The sequence below is a fragment of the Eumetopias jubatus genome, unplaced genomic scaffold, assembly GCF_037043125.1.
Source record: "Eumetopias jubatus isolate StellerSeaLion01/CBP00866 unplaced genomic scaffold, mEumJub1_p1.0 scaffold_6, whole genome shotgun sequence".
Lineage (NCBI taxonomy): Eukaryota > Metazoa > Chordata > Mammalia > Carnivora > Otariidae > Eumetopias > Eumetopias jubatus.
In genome coordinates this window covers 1,994,591-2,015,440 of record NW_028274812.1, presented here as the reverse complement: position 1 = coordinate 2,015,440, position 20,850 = coordinate 1,994,591, and the positions used below count along the sequence as shown (strand labels likewise).

The following is a 20,850-nucleotide window of genomic DNA, read 5'->3' as shown; positions in this document are numbered from 1 at the left end:
CCAGGGTTCAGTGCCCCTAAACCCTGCCTTGTTCGAGGGTCTGGACTCAGGCCAGTGAGCAAGAAACTGTTTCTGTGGGCAAAGTATAGCTGTAGCAAAATGTGGGCAGTAAATACTCCATTCTTCTATCAGGCTACTGTTTTTTTTTCAAGTGATATTTCATTTTTTTGTTGTTGGCTTATTTTTTAAGGAAAGTAAACAGCTTATTTTCCAGATTTGCATCTTCATTTTCTATTCCGCATATTAAAAGATAGGGAAAAAATGACATCATAGTGAATCCATTTCTATCAATTTAAACAATTTTTAGACATGCCATTGTGCAGAGACTAGCCCTTGGGAAGAGTGTTCATTTTGGTCTCTTCCACACCTACACGCTGTTTTGTACCTTTCTGAGATGGGGACAGAGACACCTGCATGCCTCGTTTGTCCTGGCGTGTGCCCAGCTCTGTTGGAGTGTTCCCACTGTCAGTCATCAGCTGGTGGAACCATGGCTGACATGGTTAAGATTGGATCATGACTCTTACTCAGAATTTTACTACGGGGAAGTAAATGTTGTTGCTCTTTATGTAATTACACTAAACACATTCATCCTTTCAAAGTCAGTTGCTAGAGGCACCCCTTTGCAGAGGCGTGCGAGGGCCCACCAACGATTGGGGAGGGCCACGCTTGTCCGTGAAGTACCTGCATGAGTGTGCCTTGTTATGTTTGCCAGTGATGCAGATGGGAAGTACAGCTCCTTCCTGTTTGTAACAGATAAATTCCCTGGAAAAGCACTGACCCCACCCCCACCCCCCCATCGTGCGTCCCACAGAGCCACGGAGCTGGACGGTCTCACCCTCTGTTCGGCACTCCCTTAACAGTTTCCCCACAATGTTTTCTCCCCGAAGATAAAACATTTACGTGTTTTTAGTAATTTTTTTCTAAGCGGCTGAAATAGAACAGTTTTCCTTTTTCCTTTTTCCAGCGTGTTACCCGTTCCCAAGAGGAACTTCGGGAGGATAAAGCTTACCAACTAGAGCGGCATCGGATTGAGGCAGTCTTGGATCGCAAGTCGGATAGTGATATGTGGATCCATCAGAGCTCCTCCGTGGGCTCCAGCACCTCCAGCCAAGAGCACCTGGACCACTCCTCCAAGTCAGGCACCCCCGCGTCCACTCTGACCAAAAGCGGCCCTGGGCGCTGGAAGACACCCGCCGCCGTGCAGCCCGTGCCAGTGGCTGTCTCCCAGCCGGTGCAGACAGACCTGCCCCCGCCACCCCCACCGCCCCCCACACACTACGCTGGAGACTTCGATGGAATCCCCATGGACGTGCCTCTCCCTCCGCCTCCTGCCGGCCAGACCGGACCTGTGTCTGCTCAGGCGGCGGCTGCAGAGCGGAGGAAGCGGGAGGAGCACCAGCGCTGGTATGAGAAGGAGAAGGCCCGTCTAGAAGAGGAGCGGGACAGGAAGCGCAGGGAGCAGGAGCGGAAGCTGGGCCAGATGCGCTCCCAGTCCCTGAACCCGGCCCCGTTTTCTCCTGTGACCGTCCCACACGTGAAGCCAGAAAAGCCTTCTACGCTCCAGAGGCCCCAGGAGACGGTCATTCGGGAGCTGCAGCCCCAGCAGCAGCCCCGCACGATCGAGCGCAGGGACTTGCAGTACATTACAGTCAGCCAAGAGGAGCTGTCGTCTGGGGACAGTCTGTCCCCAGACCCGTGGAAGCGGGATGCCCGGGAGAAGCTGGAGAAGCAGCAGCAGATGCACATCGTGGATATGTTGAGCAGGGAGATCCAGGAGCTCCAGAGCAAGCCTGAGCGCAGTGCGGAGGAGAGCGACCGTCTGCGGAAACTCATGCTGGAGTGGCAGTTCCAGAAGAGGCTCCAGGAGTCCAAACAGAAGGACGAGGAGGAGGAGGAGGAGGATGATGACGTGGACGCCGTGCTGATCGTGCAGCGCCTCGAGGCCGAGCGCAGAGCAAGGGTAAAGGGGGCGTGCCGCGGGCGTGCGCACCTGTGCGCGCCGCTCTGGGGTGGCCACATGCAGGCTCCTGGAGGGTCGGCGGGGGCCCTGGCCTGTCCGTGCTGCTGTCCCGACCTAGCTGGCGTGCTGCAGGGCGAGCCGGGCTGAGAGGCTTAGACCGTGACAAGTAAATACCGGCCCCGTGGGACCCTGCTGTTGGAATTCGCAAACTCCTAGCTGTCCTGCTCGTTAACAGCTCAGTGGAGAAAACCAGTGAATAACCACTCACTTGTCAGTCACCAGTGATAATCCTCATCAGGGGTTGGCAGAACTTTTTCTTAAATGGCCAGAAAGTGAGTCTCAGAGGCCGTGTGGGCCGTAGAGGCTGTCTTAACGGCGCAGCTCCGTGGTCAGACGACACGAGCCGCCTGAGACGGGGCCCGAGCAGCGAGGGTGCACCCCGGGAACGTCCTTCACAGGTGGCAGGACGTCTGCTGACCTCTGGTCTCGATTATCAGCGAGGGATGGTGGGTAACAAGACTGTTGAGAACTTCCAGAGTTAGGGGTTTAATGTCATCACCAGAAAGAGCACTCTGCAGAGTGCTCATTGGGTTGATGAGGCAGATACTTATTAAACAACTGTATTTCAGTGGTAGTATAAAGATACTGAGAATTTAGGATTTTATTCTTATTTCTCCATTTGATAAAATTAACTTATTCTTTTGTATCAAAATAAAAGAAGTGAAATTTATGTTAGTTGAACGCAATAGATCATTAAGGTGCCAAATTTAAAATTCTTTGTTACCCTCTCAAGAGAACTGTTGACAGAGAGGCATTTGACCGTAACATGTTAGTGAGTTCTATACACTGCAGCGTTCTGGGGAAAGACAGCCTGGAGCATGACTTTTGGATTTTGTTTCTAATTGCAACTTTGATTTGATGCTGTCTGTACTAGAGATCTAAACAAATAACTGTTAGGTCAGACATTTCAGTCTTTCCACATCGTGATGCAGCTTAATCTTAGATAATTATTAGTACATAAAAGCAGCAGTCTGATCCCTTTTCGAGTTTGCCCTGTGAATTATTTTCCTGAAACATGTCACACACTTCTCTACTATGCACATCTTCTCAGCAAAAGGTATATGGAACTCGGCCACAAATTCTGCCGGAACACTGAGGTATCTAAAACAAAGGCCCAAATCTTAACTGTGACATGATTTGATTAGTATTATCCGAGTCACCAGGAATAAACGTCCTTAAAAACAGCTCTACTTACCATCAGTATTGTTTTATTTGAAAGACCAACTGGTGGATCAGTAACGGATCACTTACAGTGTTAGGATTCTTGGCGCAGTTTCCAGTCTGGGGTCAGAACCCCGGCCTCCCCTGTGTACACAGTGGCTGAGTGCTTGGTGCAGGGTCCTCTGCTTTGGCCGGTGCCTCTAGTGGCAGGGGGTCATCCCAGGAGCTGAGTGTGCTCCCGGCCTCAGATCTCTCACCCCCCAAAACAGGAGAGCGTGCCATTTGCTGCAGTCCACGCTGAGTGTGAAGCTGATGTCTCTGGTAAATAAGTAGACATCATTAACCTTTATTGTGGTAACTGTATCCCATAGTGAAAGGTTAGCACCTGCATTGTGACATTGCTGCATTTATTCTTTACAGTGAATTTTTATTAAAGGTCTGTCAGGTTTTCCAAATCGTTCAAACAGTGACTCTTTCAAAGCCTTTTAGTATGAATTATGACATTTGGAAAGTTTTGTACAATAATTTAGTTAGAGGTATCTGTGTATTTATCACTAATCATATTTAAGATTAATATCTTAGTCTCCCAAGTAAGAGAGCTCAGGGAAATTGTGCGTTTTAAAGTTTCTTCCATATATCTTAATAATGAAACTCAAGTGTTTAATACGTTTGTGGACCTTTTCCTGTTTCTGAGTTCGGGAAGCCGGTCTGTAGCGTTTACCGTTCTCATTGGGTTGTCCTTCAGACGCAGATGAAACGCGGGAGCAGCCGACACGCCGGTGGTGGTGGAATACAGGTCTAAACTTGACTTTTTTTCACACTTCATCTTTCTTTTTTTCCCTCTCTGTTACCTGCAGCAGACTGCTCTGCCAGCAATCTCTGTTCTAGATTTGGTATGTTCTCATTTCTTTCCCTTTGGTACTTTTTTCCTGTCTTGATTTTCTTTTTTTCTTTCAGTGGTGGTGGTTTTGTGTTTCTAGTAGACCAGTTCCTAGGGGTGTCCTAGTGCAGGATGTGTAGTTCCGTGCCTCTCAAGAAGCATGCCTTTCAGTGTGTTTAGATTTAGTTACTCTTTGCTTTTCCCCCTTAATTTTAAGTGTTACTGTTTGTTTATGGTTTTTGACCTTTTCTCAGTCTTAAAGTTGATTCTGTGTATTCTTACGTAGTCATTAATACATGAGCAAATGAAAGAACTCTTGCAATGACTAATCTATTTAATATTATTACCTTGGTAATAGATTTTGAATAATCAACTATTAGAAACTCAATTGAATTGGTATTCACATTGTTTTGCCAATTAAGATGTAACTGTCTAGGATAGTACTGTCTGTTGGTAGATTAAGAGAGCTTTTCGGTAAACATTTATTCTTTGTTTTCTTTAATAATTTCACATGGACTTCAGTTTAGTTTATCAGCCGTACCAGTTTATTGTCTGCCAAAAAATGCCAGAGTCCTTTTCTGTTATAAATTCAGTGGGTTTTATGTCAGTATTGGGAAATTCGGTTGGTCATTCAGTATCTACAATGCTCAGGTACTGTTATCTGTGTCATTGGCCAGAGAATTATGGACTGGCTGACATATCTATTATATTAACAAGGTCATTTTTTGTTAGTCGGCTTCTAAATGAATATGGGCAGCGTCAGACACCGGGACTGTGAACAGTCCCTGAGTCCGGGTCTGACTTTGCTGGCCTTTTCACCAAACAACAGCCCTTTTTCTTCCTCCTTTAAACAGTGTGGTGGTACTGTCACTCCAAAGAGAAGCCTCTTGTGCACACAGCTCCACTCTTTGATGGCCGAAGGGCAGATTATTTTAGCTTCCCCCCCCCCCTTTTTTTTTTTTTTAAATAGGAGACAAAGATAAAATATGTATGTTCTCTCCATGCTTCTGTGTGGTGAGGTGTACCTATGGCAGGGGGTTTCTTTGTGTCAGGTGCTCATTCAGCACACACTCACAGGGTGTCCGTTACCCCCCGGGTGCTGACCCAACACACTGGCTGGCTGTAAGGGGTTCCCCAGCTCTGTGGGCCCGGCCAGAACCCTCCTATGCAGATGACGTGACAGAGGAACGATACCTAAGGAGAAAGGATTACATGAAGATTTGTATTTTAAAGACACAGTTCAGAGTTTTTATTTCTTTAAAAGGTAATTATTTTGAGTATTAATATTGACTTTAACCACCACATTTCTGAGCATTTCTTAGCCTGATTCCCCAGCGAATATTAATGTTATTACCAGCAGTGTCAGTATCTAGAGAATCCTTTTGTCAGAATGGGCAGGTTGTGTGGAGGGACCTCCTCTGCTAGGTGTCAGTCCTTTCCCTGAGATGAAGGGTGGTGGCGGGTGTGACCGTGTAGGAAGCGTACGCTGTGCATTTTTTACAGTGTGCCCTTCGTACGGAATGTCACGGATGTTTGTGGGGGTGACTGGGCTCGGCGGAGCAGGTCTTCTGCTCCGGGGCAGCCCCGTCTCAGACAGGCGTGGCTCTGCTCGCCCTCTGCTCTTTCAGTGGGCCGCCTCCCGATCCGGGACGCCCATTTACATTTCTAGCCCCAGCCCTCTCGGACCAAAGACCTGTACACATTTGACCACGTAACACCTCCACTGGGAGTCAGACAGGACTTTGCCAACCCCAGCGTGTTCCACCCAAAATGCCTTCTCTCCCCGCCCCCGCGCACCTTGCTGCTCATCTCCTCTGCCTTTGGCCTTCCCCATTTCAGTAGACTCTCCTAATTGCCCCCCATCTACGAACCTTAGGAACCATAGCCCCTGTTCCTCTCCGTTGAGAAATTCTGCTTTCCTCACTTTCCCAGAATCTGAGCCCAGGACACCACACTGGCCTGAGCCACTGCCATTCCCTCGCGTCCCTCTTCCACCGTTGTTCCCATACAGGCTGTCCTCAGCACATCAGCTGCAGGGACCCCAGTTAAAAACGTGTGATCTCAGGAGGCCTCAGGACCCAGCAGGTACCTTAGATAAGCGTCCCTTAGACAAGCGTCCTCAGTCTTCCCGTGGCCACGGAGTGCGGTCGTTCCATCCGTGCCTTCCCCCGCCCCGGCCTACCCTCTCTGTCGCACCCGCGCTGCGGGGTGGGTGCTGTCAGCCGCTGCTGCAGCGCCCCGGCTGAGGGCTGAGGGCCACTGGTCCTTCTACCCAGTGACGGGACGTGCAGCATGTCATACCCCTGTTGCCCTAGGTCGCCAGATAATTACATGTTACCCTCTTGTTTCCTCGTGACAGCCCTGTGATGTGGTGGGACAGAGGGGCAAGGCCAGTGTGGAAGAGACCCACCTGACGTCATATAGTCAGGATTCTAACCAGAGTTTTCTCCCTTTATGATTATTTTAAAGTCTGCTGCACAAAAATGTCTCCTGCTCACGAAACTCTTGCTAGGAGCCATCTTTCAACTAGTGACAGTCTCTCAGTTGGCTGGTCTCAGGCTTTGTCTTGGTACCGTTGTAATGGCTCATCCGCTGACTCAGATGACCTGACAGCTCAAGGGGAAAATTCCTCTGCCTTGGGGTAGTGCCAGCAAAGGGATGTTTTCAAGGATTTCGGTGGCTCTCCTGTTTTCCTCCAGGCTAGATCTGCCCTTGTCCCCTGCCCTCCTGCCTGGTCTTCATGTGGGACGGTAGGAATTGGGCAGACCCGAGCGACCTGGGCATAGCAGGGGCTGGACTGAAAGCAAGAGTCATTCGGAAACCCGGTTGCACGGTGCCCTTTTGGAGAGGCGGGCTGCTCACTGCCTCTTTACACGGGAGTGCGTGGCTGCAGGAGTGGGCAGTGGGAGCCGGCGGATGGGCCGTCCGCCCGGGAATGCGGACGAGAGTGTGTTCCTAGTCAAACCAACTTGCCCATGTTTCCAAGTAGAACGTAAAATTCACATGCTTGTGTCCGATATGACAGTTGTGCAAAGAGAACTGTGGGTGCACATCGTGGGCTCTTTGAGCCGCACAGCCTCCTTGGGGGTGACTTCCTGTCTCTGCCTCTGTTGGAGCAGCTAAGCTGTAGTTCGTACAATTCCTGGCAGACTCGTCCTTCTTACACTGCAGAGGCAGAGGCACGGGCCGCGCCCAGGGAAGGGAGCTCGCGCGCTGATGGAGTGCCCAACATTGTGCAGATGGCTCTCCTAAGGATGGAGCCCCGTCCTCAACGCCCCCGGCATGGGGCTGAGGACTTGCTCTGGACCCAGGTCAGGGGCCAACGCCCAGTGGTAGTAAGGGGCCTGATCATAGTGGTTCCTCATGGGTGGGTATGAAAAATTTTAGGGTGTTTTTAATGGGTGGGGACATAGGCAGAAAAGTCTTGCCCAAGTTCTTAAGGACAACCTGCTCAGCAGACTTTTAGTGGTATTTTCAGTGAAAATGTCAAAAAGTAAGGGACACCTTGGCCCTCTTTTGTATTCCGATTATCTCAGTGTGATTGTCTCCCTTAATGGGGCTTTTACTATAAATTCAAGGTACAGTTTAGGGTCCTGTGGTACAAAGTCATAAACACATAGATTTCAACATGATTTTTTTTTTTTTTACCTGAAAATGCCTATTTTAGAAATGGGGACCACCAATGTAGCAAAACCGGTTCAGGCTTAGAGGACTGGCTTTTGAAATCCCAGCTTAAGTTGTTGGTTTAGAATAGCTTTAGTCTGGGCTGCCTTGTGTTCATTCTGTGAGAATTCTCCTTCTGTCTACTCAGATCTGTTCCCCCCGAATATAACTTCCTACCAGACGGCTTTGATACATGTCACTTGGCATTCCTTTCCTGTAAAACAGTGAGCTCATCTCCTATTCATTTAACTCCAGTGTTAACATAGTTTGTCATCGGATCTCAGCCATGAAATTTGTAACAAGTTGAGCTGCCCTTTAACCGGTAATGACCGTCAGCTCAGTGTACCATTCTGAGCTATTATTTGGAGTAAATTAAGCAATTGGATTCTCTTTTCTGTCCTTAATGGTTTTGGGGAGGAGGGTAGAGTAAAGTGGCGTACGTATGAACAAAACAGTCTGTGTTTTGAAGATGAGAGGACATGAAGCAGCTTACCCCCACAGTGGAGAGAGGCTGCCCGGGTCCTGACTGCACCAGCTCATTGGTCGACTTTAAAAACAGGCGCTAATGAACCCAACCCAAGAGACATCTCCTTGCTTACCCCATCCAGATTTAGAAGAATGAAGGCTTTTAAGAGAAAGAGTCTGTTTACCAATTCATAAGGTATAGCATTCTGTACCTGTAATTATGAGAATTGTAACTGTTCTCATTTCTTAAAATCATACTCCTCTTTAATTTAAAAGAACAAGTGGCCTGTTTCAGTGGATACCGGTTTTCTTGCTCAGACTTGTTTTCAGTTAGGTCTAGAAAGTATAACATGATGAATTAGTTTGTGCTTTATTGGGTAACAAAAACTTCTTTCACTAATGCAGCTTTACATTCTTCCATAAGTTACTCTTCTGTAGAATATTTACTATTCTCAGTGACTATTTTATTTTGTCTGTTTCTCCTAATTTGGACTGATGACTATAACATGCTTGATCAGTCTTCACGCTGCTGGCTATGAGCCCTCCATGGGGGACTCTCCCCAGGGTAGGACGCTGGACAGTTCTTTTTGGTGCTGGGGTTCTCAGGTAGCAGCACCTGCCCCTGCTCCAGAAGCCACGTTGCCCTCCCTCCTGGCCAATTTCTAGATTGTACTCAAAGAGGAAGTTAAGTAAATTTGTCTTCTTGACGAGGCAGTTTTCATTTTTTTTCTAAGGTGTCAATATTGTTTGCTGATATGAAAAAGTCTAGTGACACAAGTTAATTTGTTACTTTCCACCAGATGCAGTGTTTTATTCCAGAGAAATCAGGCAAGAGTGAAGTTGTTAGGTTTTTATTTAAAAAAATAAACATAAATGCAATTTAAGTCCAGTTTCTATTTTTTGCTATGAACAATTTATACAATAACTAGTAATTCTGTCAGTACTGAAGCACACCATGAACGATTTTATGTAAGGGATTCCTGCAGTGGTTTTAGCAGTTAAACGAGGTGGCGTTGAGTTACATTTTCATTTTTTTAAATTTTGAATCCACTGCTCTTGGTGTCGAGGGCTGTGGGCGCTGCTACAGGCCAGCTCTGTCACAGGCGACAGAAATGGGGAAGCAGCTTCCAAAGTTACCTTTATCCTGGCCTATAACAACAGAAGTGCATTGTCCTCTGTTCTGTTCTGGTCAGAGGTACCCTGAAGCCATAGTACTTAGAGAAGTCTGACCAGAAGGATAAAGGAGCCGGAAACCAAAACAGGCTACATCGTAGATTTTTGAAGATACCCTGAAGTATTTGGATGGTGTGAAGTAAAGATACTAAATTTGTTTTGTGTTGTTTCAAAAAGGCAAAACCTGAATGACGAAAAATAGAAAGCAAACCATCAGGTGATGAATTTTAGACCCACAGAAGAACTTTTTGACTAGTAGTTACCTGAAAATAGAACGCCGTCTGGGGGAGGTAGGCAGTAGGTTCCCAGACACCAGAGTTATTCAGACAGAGTGGATAATTACTTGGCAGAGATGTAGCAGAAGGGAGGTAGAGTAAGGTTCCTTCCAAATTTTAGGTTCAGATTCTCTGACTCAGTTTGGGGGTATCCCTGGGCTGAGAAGGAATTCTCAAAGTCCAGGATGGGGTCCAAAAAGAGCGGATGGCCATGGGCCGGCGTGCTGGGAGCTTGGTGCCCAGGCAGAGGTGGGCTGCTGTGCACGGGGGCTCTCCACAGACCCAGGCCCTGCAGTCGTGAGCTGGGGCCTGCACCCTGCCCCCAGGAGGCCAGCGTCTGCGTGCCACAGCCCACAGGAGCGCGGCCAGGAAGCACAGGGGGTTGAGTGGGTTCCATCAGTTGAGGGTTTTGTCTTTTGCTGGAGTCTGCGGATTTACAGGAGCTGGTTAAACTTCTATTTATTCTGATAAAAGAATGATGCTTGTTTAATGTGTGAATGCATGAGACAGAGTCTTCCTTCTTTGAGCCACAGTTAATGGGGAAATTAACGGACCTGTGGGGACCACGCTTTTAGGTAACTTATTTTTGAATTATAGAGCTCTAAGGTGTGTGTGTTTTACTGTCTTTCAACAGTGCTTCTAACCTGGTATCTTGTATTTGACTGTGTGTGTGTGTGTGTGTGTGTGTGTGTGTGTGCGCGCGCGTGCGCGCGTGCCTGTGTCCGCATGTGCCCGGTACGCCTCGTGCAGGTGGGTGAGCAGAGCGGAGCTTCAAGGCACTGTGTTGTTAGTTACAGGATGAGGAGCGGAGGCGTCAGCAGCAGCTGGAGGAGATGCGCAGGCGGGAAGCAGAAGATCGCGCCAGGCAGGAAGAGGAGCGGCGCCGCCAGGACGAGGAGAGAGCAAAGCGAGATGCTGAAGAAAAGGTTATGGTCCTCTAGGGGCAGCTAGCGCTTTACCAGATTAGCCTGAACCCATCGATGGGCTGGGGAGAGGGGCTAGACCTGACCTGTATCCTAAGATGTACAAGACAGAACAGGGCCTGGATCCCCACCTGTGTTACCGGACCCAACACTTGAGCCCGACCTGGCCCACCTACCTCTCTTCCGAACTGTGTCCAGACTCTCTTACCCTCTGAGTCTTGTCTCTCTCCCGCTTCTGAACTCGTAGGCCTGGTTATGATGAGTGAGCCTCTTCGCAGCCCGCCCGAGTACTCCGGGCTCTTCCTTTCCTGGACATGGTCCAGCTGGTTACTGTGAGGGGGATGCTTGTGCGCTAGGCGGGCAGAGGGAGTGCAAGCTGTGGGAGGCACCAGGAACATAGTTAACCCAGTCCGTTCACACTCCGCATGTGAGATTGTTCACTGACATCACTCACTGCTGGTTGATGGGAGAGGGAGCAGATGGCTTATGAAAAACACGATTCAAGGAGAATTCAACTAGGATCTAATCTGATAAGTATCCTGAGTTACTAGGTTTCCGTATGTGGATTTTTTTTTTTTTTTTTATGAAAGTAATCTTTTAAGTTGAATTTTAAAATGACAACTGATTTGACCTATTCTGCCTGTGCCCTGTGGCCTCCTGCTGTGTGTGCTGGCCCGGGCCCTCCCGCAGGGCTCGCCCGTGCTGGATGCAGCCTGGGAGAAGCGCATCTCCTCTGCTGCCTCCCTTCTGTGAAGGCGGAGGCCGGGAGCACCACAGCTGCTGATGGGGAGAAGTTCAGTTCTTATTCATCACTCCTTCTTTGGTAGTCCAGTGAACTGTATTCATAGAGCACCGTCCTCCTCCCCCAAAAACAGAACTTTAAGGAAGCTTTTTGTAGCAATAGAATCTATGCGGATATATAACAAATGAAAAGCAAGATTGACAGAAACAATGTGACTCATTTCAGTGAAAATAGAGTAAATAACGCTAGCACACGAACCTGTATGGAAATTAGCGACTTCTGCGTCTTCTAGACCTTCACCATTCCTTAAAGTCTGTCATCATATTATCTTCAAAAGCTGTGTCCCGGTAGATTTGCAGTTTTCTGAAGGAGTCTGAGCTTTCAGGGTTAGGTCTCCCTTGACTCTTTACCTTGTGTCATGATAAGTCAGAATCAAAATCAGTTTTCTGAAACGTGAGCCACACGGGGTCCTCCGTTGGGGTGCGTGTTGTCTTGCTGCTCCGTGGCTGTGTGCAGCCTCCGCCTGCCCGGGCAGTCCGCACAGACCCGCCGCCCTGCCGCGGGAGCAGCGCACCTTCTGTGGGGACGCTTGGGGGCTACTCGGGTTTTCCAGCATGTGTGCTCACAACTCACAATTATGTCAAATACACTTGTGTCTTAGGAACTGCTTTCTAGAATTGAGTGCTCACTGTAAAAAGAAGCCGAATAACCTATTTTTTATACAGAATGTCCACAATTGTTGGGCTTGCTTTGTTATAGAAAATGTGCCATTCATTTGTGGTAGAATAATTGTGGGGTCATGTACTTGTATCTGCTCTCCATGTAACTTAACTAAAGGGTGTTTTGGCTTCCTCCTAAAATGTTCTCCATGTCACACTAAGATTCCTGACAACCTGATGTAAAGGCCAGAGGGGTCATTCTGAATTGGATTCCCCAACCCCCAAGCAAACACTTACTTTGTGTAGAAAATAAGGTGCAAAATGTCTTTCCTTCAGGATGTCTCAACACAGAGTGAGAAGATCAAGTGAGGAGTTGGTGTAGGGCCGTGCCTGGGGCTGGCAGTGGTCCTTGCAGTTTCCTCCCTCAGAAGGGGAAGCGCTGAGCCCTGTGTTGCGGTGCACGCATGCTCCAGAGGGAGCAGGGAGGAAACACAAGCGTACGCCGTAAAAGGGGGACTTGAAACTTGTATCTTCATGCCAGCAAGGGCCCCAAAATGAGTTTTCGTTTGGTTGAATGGATTGAGAATTCACTCCGTTCTGCAGCACTACGCACACCCAGGTTGAGGCACGTCCTTCTGTCTGCTCTTGTAACCCCTTTCTTACACTCACTTTTCCCATGTGTTCTAGAACTTTTGTCAATCTTTAACAGAACCATGCTGTTACCTTTTTTAATGTGAAAATAATTTCAACTCTGTCAACTGTAGTCTGTGCAGATGTATGTCGGAAGAAAATGTACAGTATGTGTCAAAATATATTTGAATATCGTGTTGCTCTTGTTATTAACGCCTGGCTCTCTAATTTTCTGTCTGTCAGGGAGTCTGTTAAGATTTGAACTATAAATTAAGAACTGTGGAAAGCGTATTTGTTAGATTGTTGCCTTGGGAAAATGAGTAATTTCTTTTACAGTTGATGGTTTCTGTTAACTTCCCTCTGAATAACTGGAAATAAACCAGGTGACTTAATCGTCCTTCTGGTCGAGGAAGGGGAAGGGCTGCTCTCTGGACTCCCGGAGCGTAATGAAAAAGCATGCGTGCCAGGTTGCTGTTCTTGCAAGTACCAGCTGTAGAAAGCCAGTTAGAGCCTATTTGAGTTTCGTTTTGTCTTTAAACCAAGCAGGCACAGGTAAGTTAATACCCTACAAGAACAGAAGGAGAGAGAGAGAAGCAGCAGGGAAATAAGGGTCTGGAGGGATAATTGAATGGGGACAATGGTGTCATAATGGGAAGCTGGAGCCTGCGAGTAGCTAGAGTGCCTTCGTTCCGTGCTTTGGAGCAGTTCCATGCCAGATACCCCACGATATAGGATGAACGTGCCCAGGAGTCTCCAGACTGTCTCCAGGTGGATCTGCCCATTTCTGTCGTAGACTGTTATGTTGAAACTTTGCTGTCCCCTGGACTCATGATCAGTGTGGAGATGGGGTACAGAGGGTAAATGCGCCCTTTCGTGCACCCTGAAGGCCCCTCCTGACTCTGACCTTTGCGCTTTTGTCTGTTCCGCCTGCAGAGGCGACAGGAAGAAGGGTATTACAGCCGCCTGGAAGCCGAGAGGCGCAGACAGCACGCGGAGGCCGAGCGCAGATTGCTGGAGCCGGAGGAGCCGGGTCTGTGCAGACCCCCACTTCCACGGGGCTACGAGCTCCCGTCCCCGTCCCCTCCGGCCGCCGCTCCTCCTCCCCCGCCTCAGCGGACCGCCTCCTCCCTCCAGGCCCAGACCCTGTCCCCAGACTCTGTGTACACCGCCAGGCTCGTCTCGTACCACGAGGAGGAGGAGGAGGACCGCAGTCTGGCAGGTCAGGACAAGCGCTCCGGCACGAGGACGTCCCACGGGCACCTTCTTCTTCCCGCCGCCCTTAAGCCACAGCAGCCCCCCTGCCCGCCACGCCCGGCCTCCGATGGCATCTTTCTCTCCAACTCATTCCAGCCACCCTCGGCCTGTGCCAACAGTACTGCTCCCAAAGCAGGCCAGCCCCCACCCCCTCCAAAAAAGCCAGGCTTCTACCAGCCCAGCCACTCGAAAGGTAGAGGTAAAATGCGGGATTGCAAATCAAGCCCTCTTTATCTTCCTGATTGGAATCGGGACTCTGCACCCCGCTGCTCTGTGGGCCCCCTCAATCAGCACTCGCTCTGGAATTTGATTTCACCTGATCACTAGTCTCAGTGTGGTGATCTCCCCCTACCTCCAATTGTCCTGTCTGTGCTAAGAGTCGTTTTGACAACTACACCGGCTCCCCAGTTGCTTTCTACCTGTAGGGCTCTGTCCCTCGGACCGCCAGCAGCGGCTGGCCCTCCGGGACCCCCCCCCCAGTCACTTGAAGTACTGTTGGTCTTGGCCTCCATTCTCTGCCTCTTCAAATAACTGTTAGATTTGGTTGAACACATACTTTTTTCACACACCTTGGTGTCTGAAGATGAGAGTAAGATGTTCTTCCCAGGAGTGTCAGGGTCACATGCTAAGTTCTGTTCTCCAACATGAGTAGAACTTTCTGTTCTGGCTTACGTGCCACGTGGCAGTGGTTTACCAGATGACCCCTACTTTCCGTGGTAGTTTGGGTGGAGTAGTTGGCGCTACACTGAGTTGATGGTTCTGCTGTATGTAATGTGAGCTGCCTCATGCCAGGGACATAGAACCCAGTCGTTGTGAAATGACTCCTTTTCCCTCTTGCTGGTTTCGTTCCTTCCTGTTAACGGACGTTCCCCGCACGTCACAGTCCTAGTACCCAGACCCTGACAGGCACACAGTTGCCTTGAGTTAATACGAACTCTGACGTGACGGTGGTCCTGCCCACAGGCGCGTCCGCCGTAACCAGTGTCCGAGATGGCACTGGAAGGGATGTTTAAAATATTCAAATTCCAAGTTCCTCTTACAATCTTAAAATTAGAATGCTGGCAATAAAGACTGTCAGATTTAGTGGTCTTCGTGGGCACAAGGGTCTTCTAAAATGCTCCTGGTTCAATGCCCGGGACTCAGAATTCTAAAAGAAGTTGAATGATTAAAAACATGCGTGACCTTGGCTCTTCCAGAACAAATGAGTTCTGCCAGGTTCTCTTCCCATTGGCGTCAGAGCTTTGATCCCTCCCCGAAGGTTTAGCATATAATACTGAGACTGAGTCACTCAGAAGTCAAAATTAAATCTTTTTATGAAATGTTTGTTGTCGGTATCTAGAAAGACTTCTCTGGGACAATAGTTTTTGAAGTGAGATGCCCTCAGTCTCCTTGCATCACGTTACAAGCTGAAAACTTGAGGTGTTGTGTGTCATGACACAGATGAGGTTTGCTAACGTGATGTTGGACTGTTTTCATTTCTGACCACTTTGGCTTTCACTCATACCACTAACCCTTATTTTATTTCACACCGAAAAGACCACATAGGAGCAGGTTATATCCTGCGTCTGATGGCTCGTGCCTCTTTGAAGACTTCCTTCGTAAAGTACAAAGCTGTCTGCACCAAATGCAGAGCATTTCTGACCCCCTCACCGCCATCCCACTAACATGGCCGCGCCCCTGGGTTCAGCTCGTGTTTCTTCTGTTGTGAGCACTCCGCATGCTTCTGTGGGTGGACTGGTTTCTTCCACTGGGTGCCTGAGGAGGAGGAAAGGGGTACGGATTAGAATAAACAGTGTCTCATTCTAGCGTAGCAAGGTATTTTTAAAAAAAAGAATGGTTCTTTAACTGGAGCTCTTTGAAAATTACTTGAAATGTGCAGTATTGATTCATATAGTCCACTGAAAGTATTTAATATTCTGATTAACTTTGAAAACTTTGAAGAATTGATTTTTACCAGTGGAAGAAGCAAGTATCATTCTTACAACAAAACTCAAAAGATACAACATGACATTTTCTAAAACAGTGAAAATTTAGAATTAAAATGGAAAAAAGATTCCACCCTGCCGATAATTGCTGTGGGGGCCTGCTCTGGGTTGCCCCACATTAGAGATGTGGGTCTGCTTCATCTTTTGAGTCTTTGTGGAGGATGACTTCCCACGTGGCGATCACAGGGACCCTGGCAAAGGACCGGGAATGATGCAGTGCCCCGAGGAGCCCCAGCCGGCCCTGCGCTCCGTCTCAGCCAAGCAGCTGGGTCTGCACAGCATGTTCCTGCATCCAGAGAAGAAGCTAGAAATCATTTTTATGCTGCTGTCTAAAAAGGAAAATTCTACTGTCGAGATATTGTGGTGATTTTGTGGCCTGTCTAATCCAATACCCGTGCTGTCAGTGTTTGCTGAGTATTTTGAGCATTTATTGCTCCAGCTTGTATCATTGTAAGCACAACGCTCTTCAAGCGTGAAATTTTTTTTCTTGCTGATGTTAAAATTAAGAGAATATATGAGTGCTGACATAATGCACTATGATTTTAATAATATATCATTAGTGGTAATATTATATTTGGATGCATTTTAAAATTTTTATCTGCATCATCTCTTTTGGTCTTTAACACTGGCCTGAGAGGGTGGTGCCGTCCCCAGGCTGGCTGCCGTCAGTCACCCCAGGCGCTGGGCCAGGCTCGGGCTGGGGACCCAGGCTGGGCATCCCGCAGGCTCACGCACGCCTCCTCTACACTGCTTTGGGTCTGGTTTTGAGTGAGTTTGTATTTACAGCATTTATATCAAACACTAGGGCTTCTTCTGTAACTCATTTGTTTAAAAAGTTTTGTTTTCGTAATTATAGCCATTTATGTAGCAAAAAAGTTCAGGAGCTGTCCTGAGAAGAGAAACTTGAGGCATGTGATCACTGCTTACTGTTTGGGTTGCATTTGCTCTCAGTCATTTTGTAAGGAAACCCTTCGCCTCATGAGTGTCTGACAGTCTGCTCATTTAAATTAGTCTTCTGTGGATTTTTCTTGTGAATTCATGGTAATTACGCATATTAATATTTATTATGTATTTATTTAATATTTAATAATAAATCAAACTGATTTGAACCTTTTGGCTCTCGCTCCTTAAGGACATGGCTGGCGTGGCTGGCTCGGAGCACCGTGCACCTGCACGGCCTGGTGATTGGGTTACTCAGGCCACTGAGAGACGCGAGCTTCAGACCCACAGGCTCCTGTCAGATTTTCAGTACTCCTCCGTGGGCACTGCATCTTGATCATGAGTAAAGTTTTGGAAATTGTGCAGGCACTTTAACTTCTTTTTTTTCTTTTATGGAAAAGGACCAAACTCTTACATGGGATCGGCTGGGACAGCTGTTGGTGCCCATGATGCTTATCGGGATCCGAGAGAGAGACTGTCTAAAAGGTATTTATGGCTGTGCTAATTCTGTAGGAGGCTGGAGTGGAATTTTAGAGATTTCATTATCATCTCAGACGTTTCTCATTGCACAAGTGTGTGAGCCTAGAGGTTCTTTTATTTTGCGTTGTGTTTCAGACAGTGATGTAGGTTTCAGGCTTAGTGGTCAGAACTCCAGAAGGAGCTGGGCATGCTGCTGTCTGCTTCCGCCGACGAGGGTGGAAGATTCTAGAGCAGTGTCCAGACATCCTGCTAGACTCTGCCTAAGGCCAGCCCTGACGATGCACAAACAGTAAGCAGGCCTCGTGTCTGCACCGAGCACCCTTACCTAGGCTATAGTCCAGACAGTTCTTAGAACACTGGCATTGAGCTCATCGAGAAAATCTTTAGTATCTTACGCTAACTTGTTAAGGTAGGTATACTGATAGATGCCTCTCAGGTACATGTGGACTCATTAAAATTACATGTTTTTAAGCTGTCTCTCTTTAGCTAGCTCACCTATTAAGAATCCCCGGCCTGCTAATATTGAAGTGACCGGCATTTTGAGAGTTGGACGTGGCTGGAGAAAGTTAACAGTTTAGTCAGGAGAACGTCCTGCCCTTTTTTCTGCCTAGTGACAACCCCAGTGATTGTATTCATGGGAAGGATTATGGCAAATTTAACAAGGAATGAGTCTCCCTCATGGAAAAGTGTACTTAATTGCCCATTATGTCAACTTACCTCACTTTGATTGGAATTAGTGTTGACAGGTTAGTTCCAATGTTGACCAGTGATGTCTTGCATTTCCTCTGCTGCAGCCATGATGCAGATGTACCTGGGAGTTCAGGAGCCCCTGAAAACTTGACATTCAAAGAGCGTCAGCGTCTGTTTTCACAAGGTCAAGATGTGTCCAACAAAGTAAAAGCCTCTCGTAAATTAACAGAACTGGAAAATGAGCTGAACACAAAATGAGATGAGGCCGAGGTGCCCGTGCGCCCCAGGAGCCTGTCGGCGAGGCTCTGGAGGACGGGCTTGGGGCAGGGGCCGCGCGCAGTGTGTCCAGATCCCGGAAGCACTGTTGCTGAGACAGCTGGGATCCAGAGATGGTCCCGTGCCAGGACGCTCTTGTCATTCACCAGGAGATGATCATTTATACAATGTAAACACTGTCTAATTTCTTAATCTGACTCACACGAAGATAAGTTTTTTGTTTCTTTTTTTAGCATCTGAGCGGCAGAGGGGAGAATGCAGGGCAGGAGAGCACAGTGGGGACGTGTCTTTGCCCTCGCCCGGCGCGGCGCAGAGGCTGTGTGTGTTCTGGGTCGCTGACGGCGCTGTGGCGACCAGGCGGGGAACCACCTGACCTGCCCAGACCTTGTTTGTGCCGTTGGGTAGCAGCTGCAGACCGCGTCCCCCGAGGGCGAGGTGTCCCCTTCCAGGAGAGAGAGCACCTGAGCATACCCCGCGCGGGGACTCAGTGCAGAGCCCGCCCCCGGCCCTGCTCATTCGTCTCCCCCCTCCCCCCGGGGGGTTTCCAAGGCAGCTCAGACCCACGCGGCCCAGAAGGGAGGTGGTGCCTGTCAGGACCCTGCCCTCTCTCTTTCCATCCAGGGACAGCCCTCCTGCTATATTCTAAGTAGGTGATTTAAAAAAAAATTCTCCCAAGAAGAAAATTTTGAGGATTTAAGCTTAGGATATTTTATTTTTATAAATGCCAGATTATTGTTAGACTAATAAATCATTGGTGATTTTGAAGATGGCAGTTCAGTTTAGGGAGTTCACTAAGTATCTCGACTATTCAAGAGAATCTATAAGAGAGGATCTGTTTAGCTGGGCCATGTTGATGTGGAGAGACATGGAAGTATGAGAGGGATGGGAGGTTAGTAGTGATGCTTGACACGGCTGGGGCTCAGGGATTCTACCTTCGAGGAAGGACCGGTTCTATCCACGTGTTGTCTAGGAAGGAAGGCTCGGTGACTTACAATGTCACACAGCCTCGGACGGTAGTTCAAGCGATTTTCTTACATTGAATAGAGTTACTTAATTTTCATTTTTGAGTCATTGGGCATCGCTGTTGTTTCTTCAGCTGTGACCGTGTGGCTGATGCTGGGGAGACGGATCTCATGTCGATTTCTACTGTGTGCCGTGGAAGTGCTAACTTACGTTGTGATTATGAGCAAATTTTCTACTTGACAAAACCCTGCTGTGGGGTCTCGATGATTCTTCTGTACCAGATTGTTCTCTTACAAATATATGTGTTAGAAAAATACACACACTTTCAAATAGAAAAGGGAGAGGCTTTTTAGCCTGAGAAATCACTTTAATGAGAGCTGTATGATAAATCATTGAAATGCGAGTGTAAATATTTTTACGTCTATCAGGGTTCTTATTTGGAAGTGTGCTCTCACCATTCCCCTTGTTTAAGAGAGTCAAATGGTTCTAAGTGTTTATGAAGGATGTGGGTGTTTGCTCTGGAGGTTCCAGGAAAAGCAGGCCCCTCCCAGATAGCTCGAGAACACTGGCCGCCTTATAGGGACTAAATGCACACTTTCTTCCATGAAAAGATGCAGATGAATTACTTTTCTGTTAATATATAGAAAAATAGCAACTACACGTAAGTACATGCAAATACATGTAAATACTGACATCCAGGGATATTTGTGTGTGTGGTCATCAGGCCTGTGGGCAGGCGGGCTGGGCCACCCTTGGGTGATCGGGTCAAATGTGAACACGTGCTTTTCATAACTGCGTCACTGGGGACACCACAACTGCTGTACTTTCCCATTTCTACTGTACTTCATTTGCAATCTATTTTTAATAAACTTTGTATGTATTTAAGTGTGTTTGCCATTATTGCAGTTGTGCAGGCAGAATTACATCTGGGATCGGCACCTTTGTCTCCCGTCCCCTTCTGCCTGCGAGGTCATTCACGAAAGGTCCCCCGAGGGTCCTGTCTGTGTCAGGTGCTCTTTCTGGTTTGTACTGACCGTGCAGGCTGTTTGACAGAGGCCACAGGCCACTCTTGCCGTGGTCCTTCCTCCACGCTCATCTCCCCACTCCTCCACGACCTGCTGGGCATGTCGGTAGACCCTGTGGTCACACAGACTCACACGGTCCCTTCATTGCCTCTTGGATTCTTAAGCACACCCCGGACTTAGTAAGTTGTGTGGATCAGATGTCCTGTGATGCCTCAGCAGCGAAGACCCGCCTGAGGTGGCTCATGGGAGGCGGTAGGGCCCTGAAAGCACACAGGTGGCGCGAGAAGGGAGCGTTCTGGCTGCACCGGCGGGGGGACCTGCCTCTCCCAGGTTCTGCCTCCTGTGTTCCCTGTGCCTAGTCCACCTTCCTTTGTGGCCCCAGAGCAGGCGTGCTGGGTGAAGGAGCTGCCCCAGAATTTCGAGAAGGGCTTTCCTGAAGGAGGGAATGTCTTAGGGCTGCAGAAGCTCAGGGAGGCCTTTGGGTAGGACCAGCTGCTTATTTTACTGGAATGAGGATATTTGCTGGTAGTGTATTTTTAATGGCCAAAAAGGTGCTTTAAAGTTTGGGAGAACAGAAACTTAGAGACTGACTCAGGTTGTCTCAAGGACCGCAGTTCTGTTGCTCCTGATGGAAGTAAGAAGTCTAA

At 48.3% G+C, this 20,850-nt stretch overlaps 1 protein-coding gene across 1 annotated transcript in view; it reads left to right on the top strand.

The window, feature by feature from the left end:
* The window catches only part of AFDN (afadin, adherens junction formation factor), a 144,878-nt gene extending 124,853 nt beyond the window's left edge, over positions 1–20,025 (top strand). The window contains exons 28-32 of the mRNA XM_088023795.1: positions 965–1,960; positions 10,429–10,563; positions 13,525–14,044; positions 17,171–17,255; positions 18,044–20,025. Coding sequence (XP_087879921.1) covers positions 965–1,960; positions 10,429–10,563; positions 13,525–14,044; positions 17,171–17,255; positions 18,044–18,197 — 1,890 coding nt within the window. The 3' untranslated portion in view covers positions 18,198–20,025. The remainder of the gene's footprint in view (positions 1–964; positions 1,961–10,428; positions 10,564–13,524; positions 14,045–17,170; positions 17,256–18,043) is intronic.
* Positions 20,026–20,850: the final 825 nt, after the last annotated feature.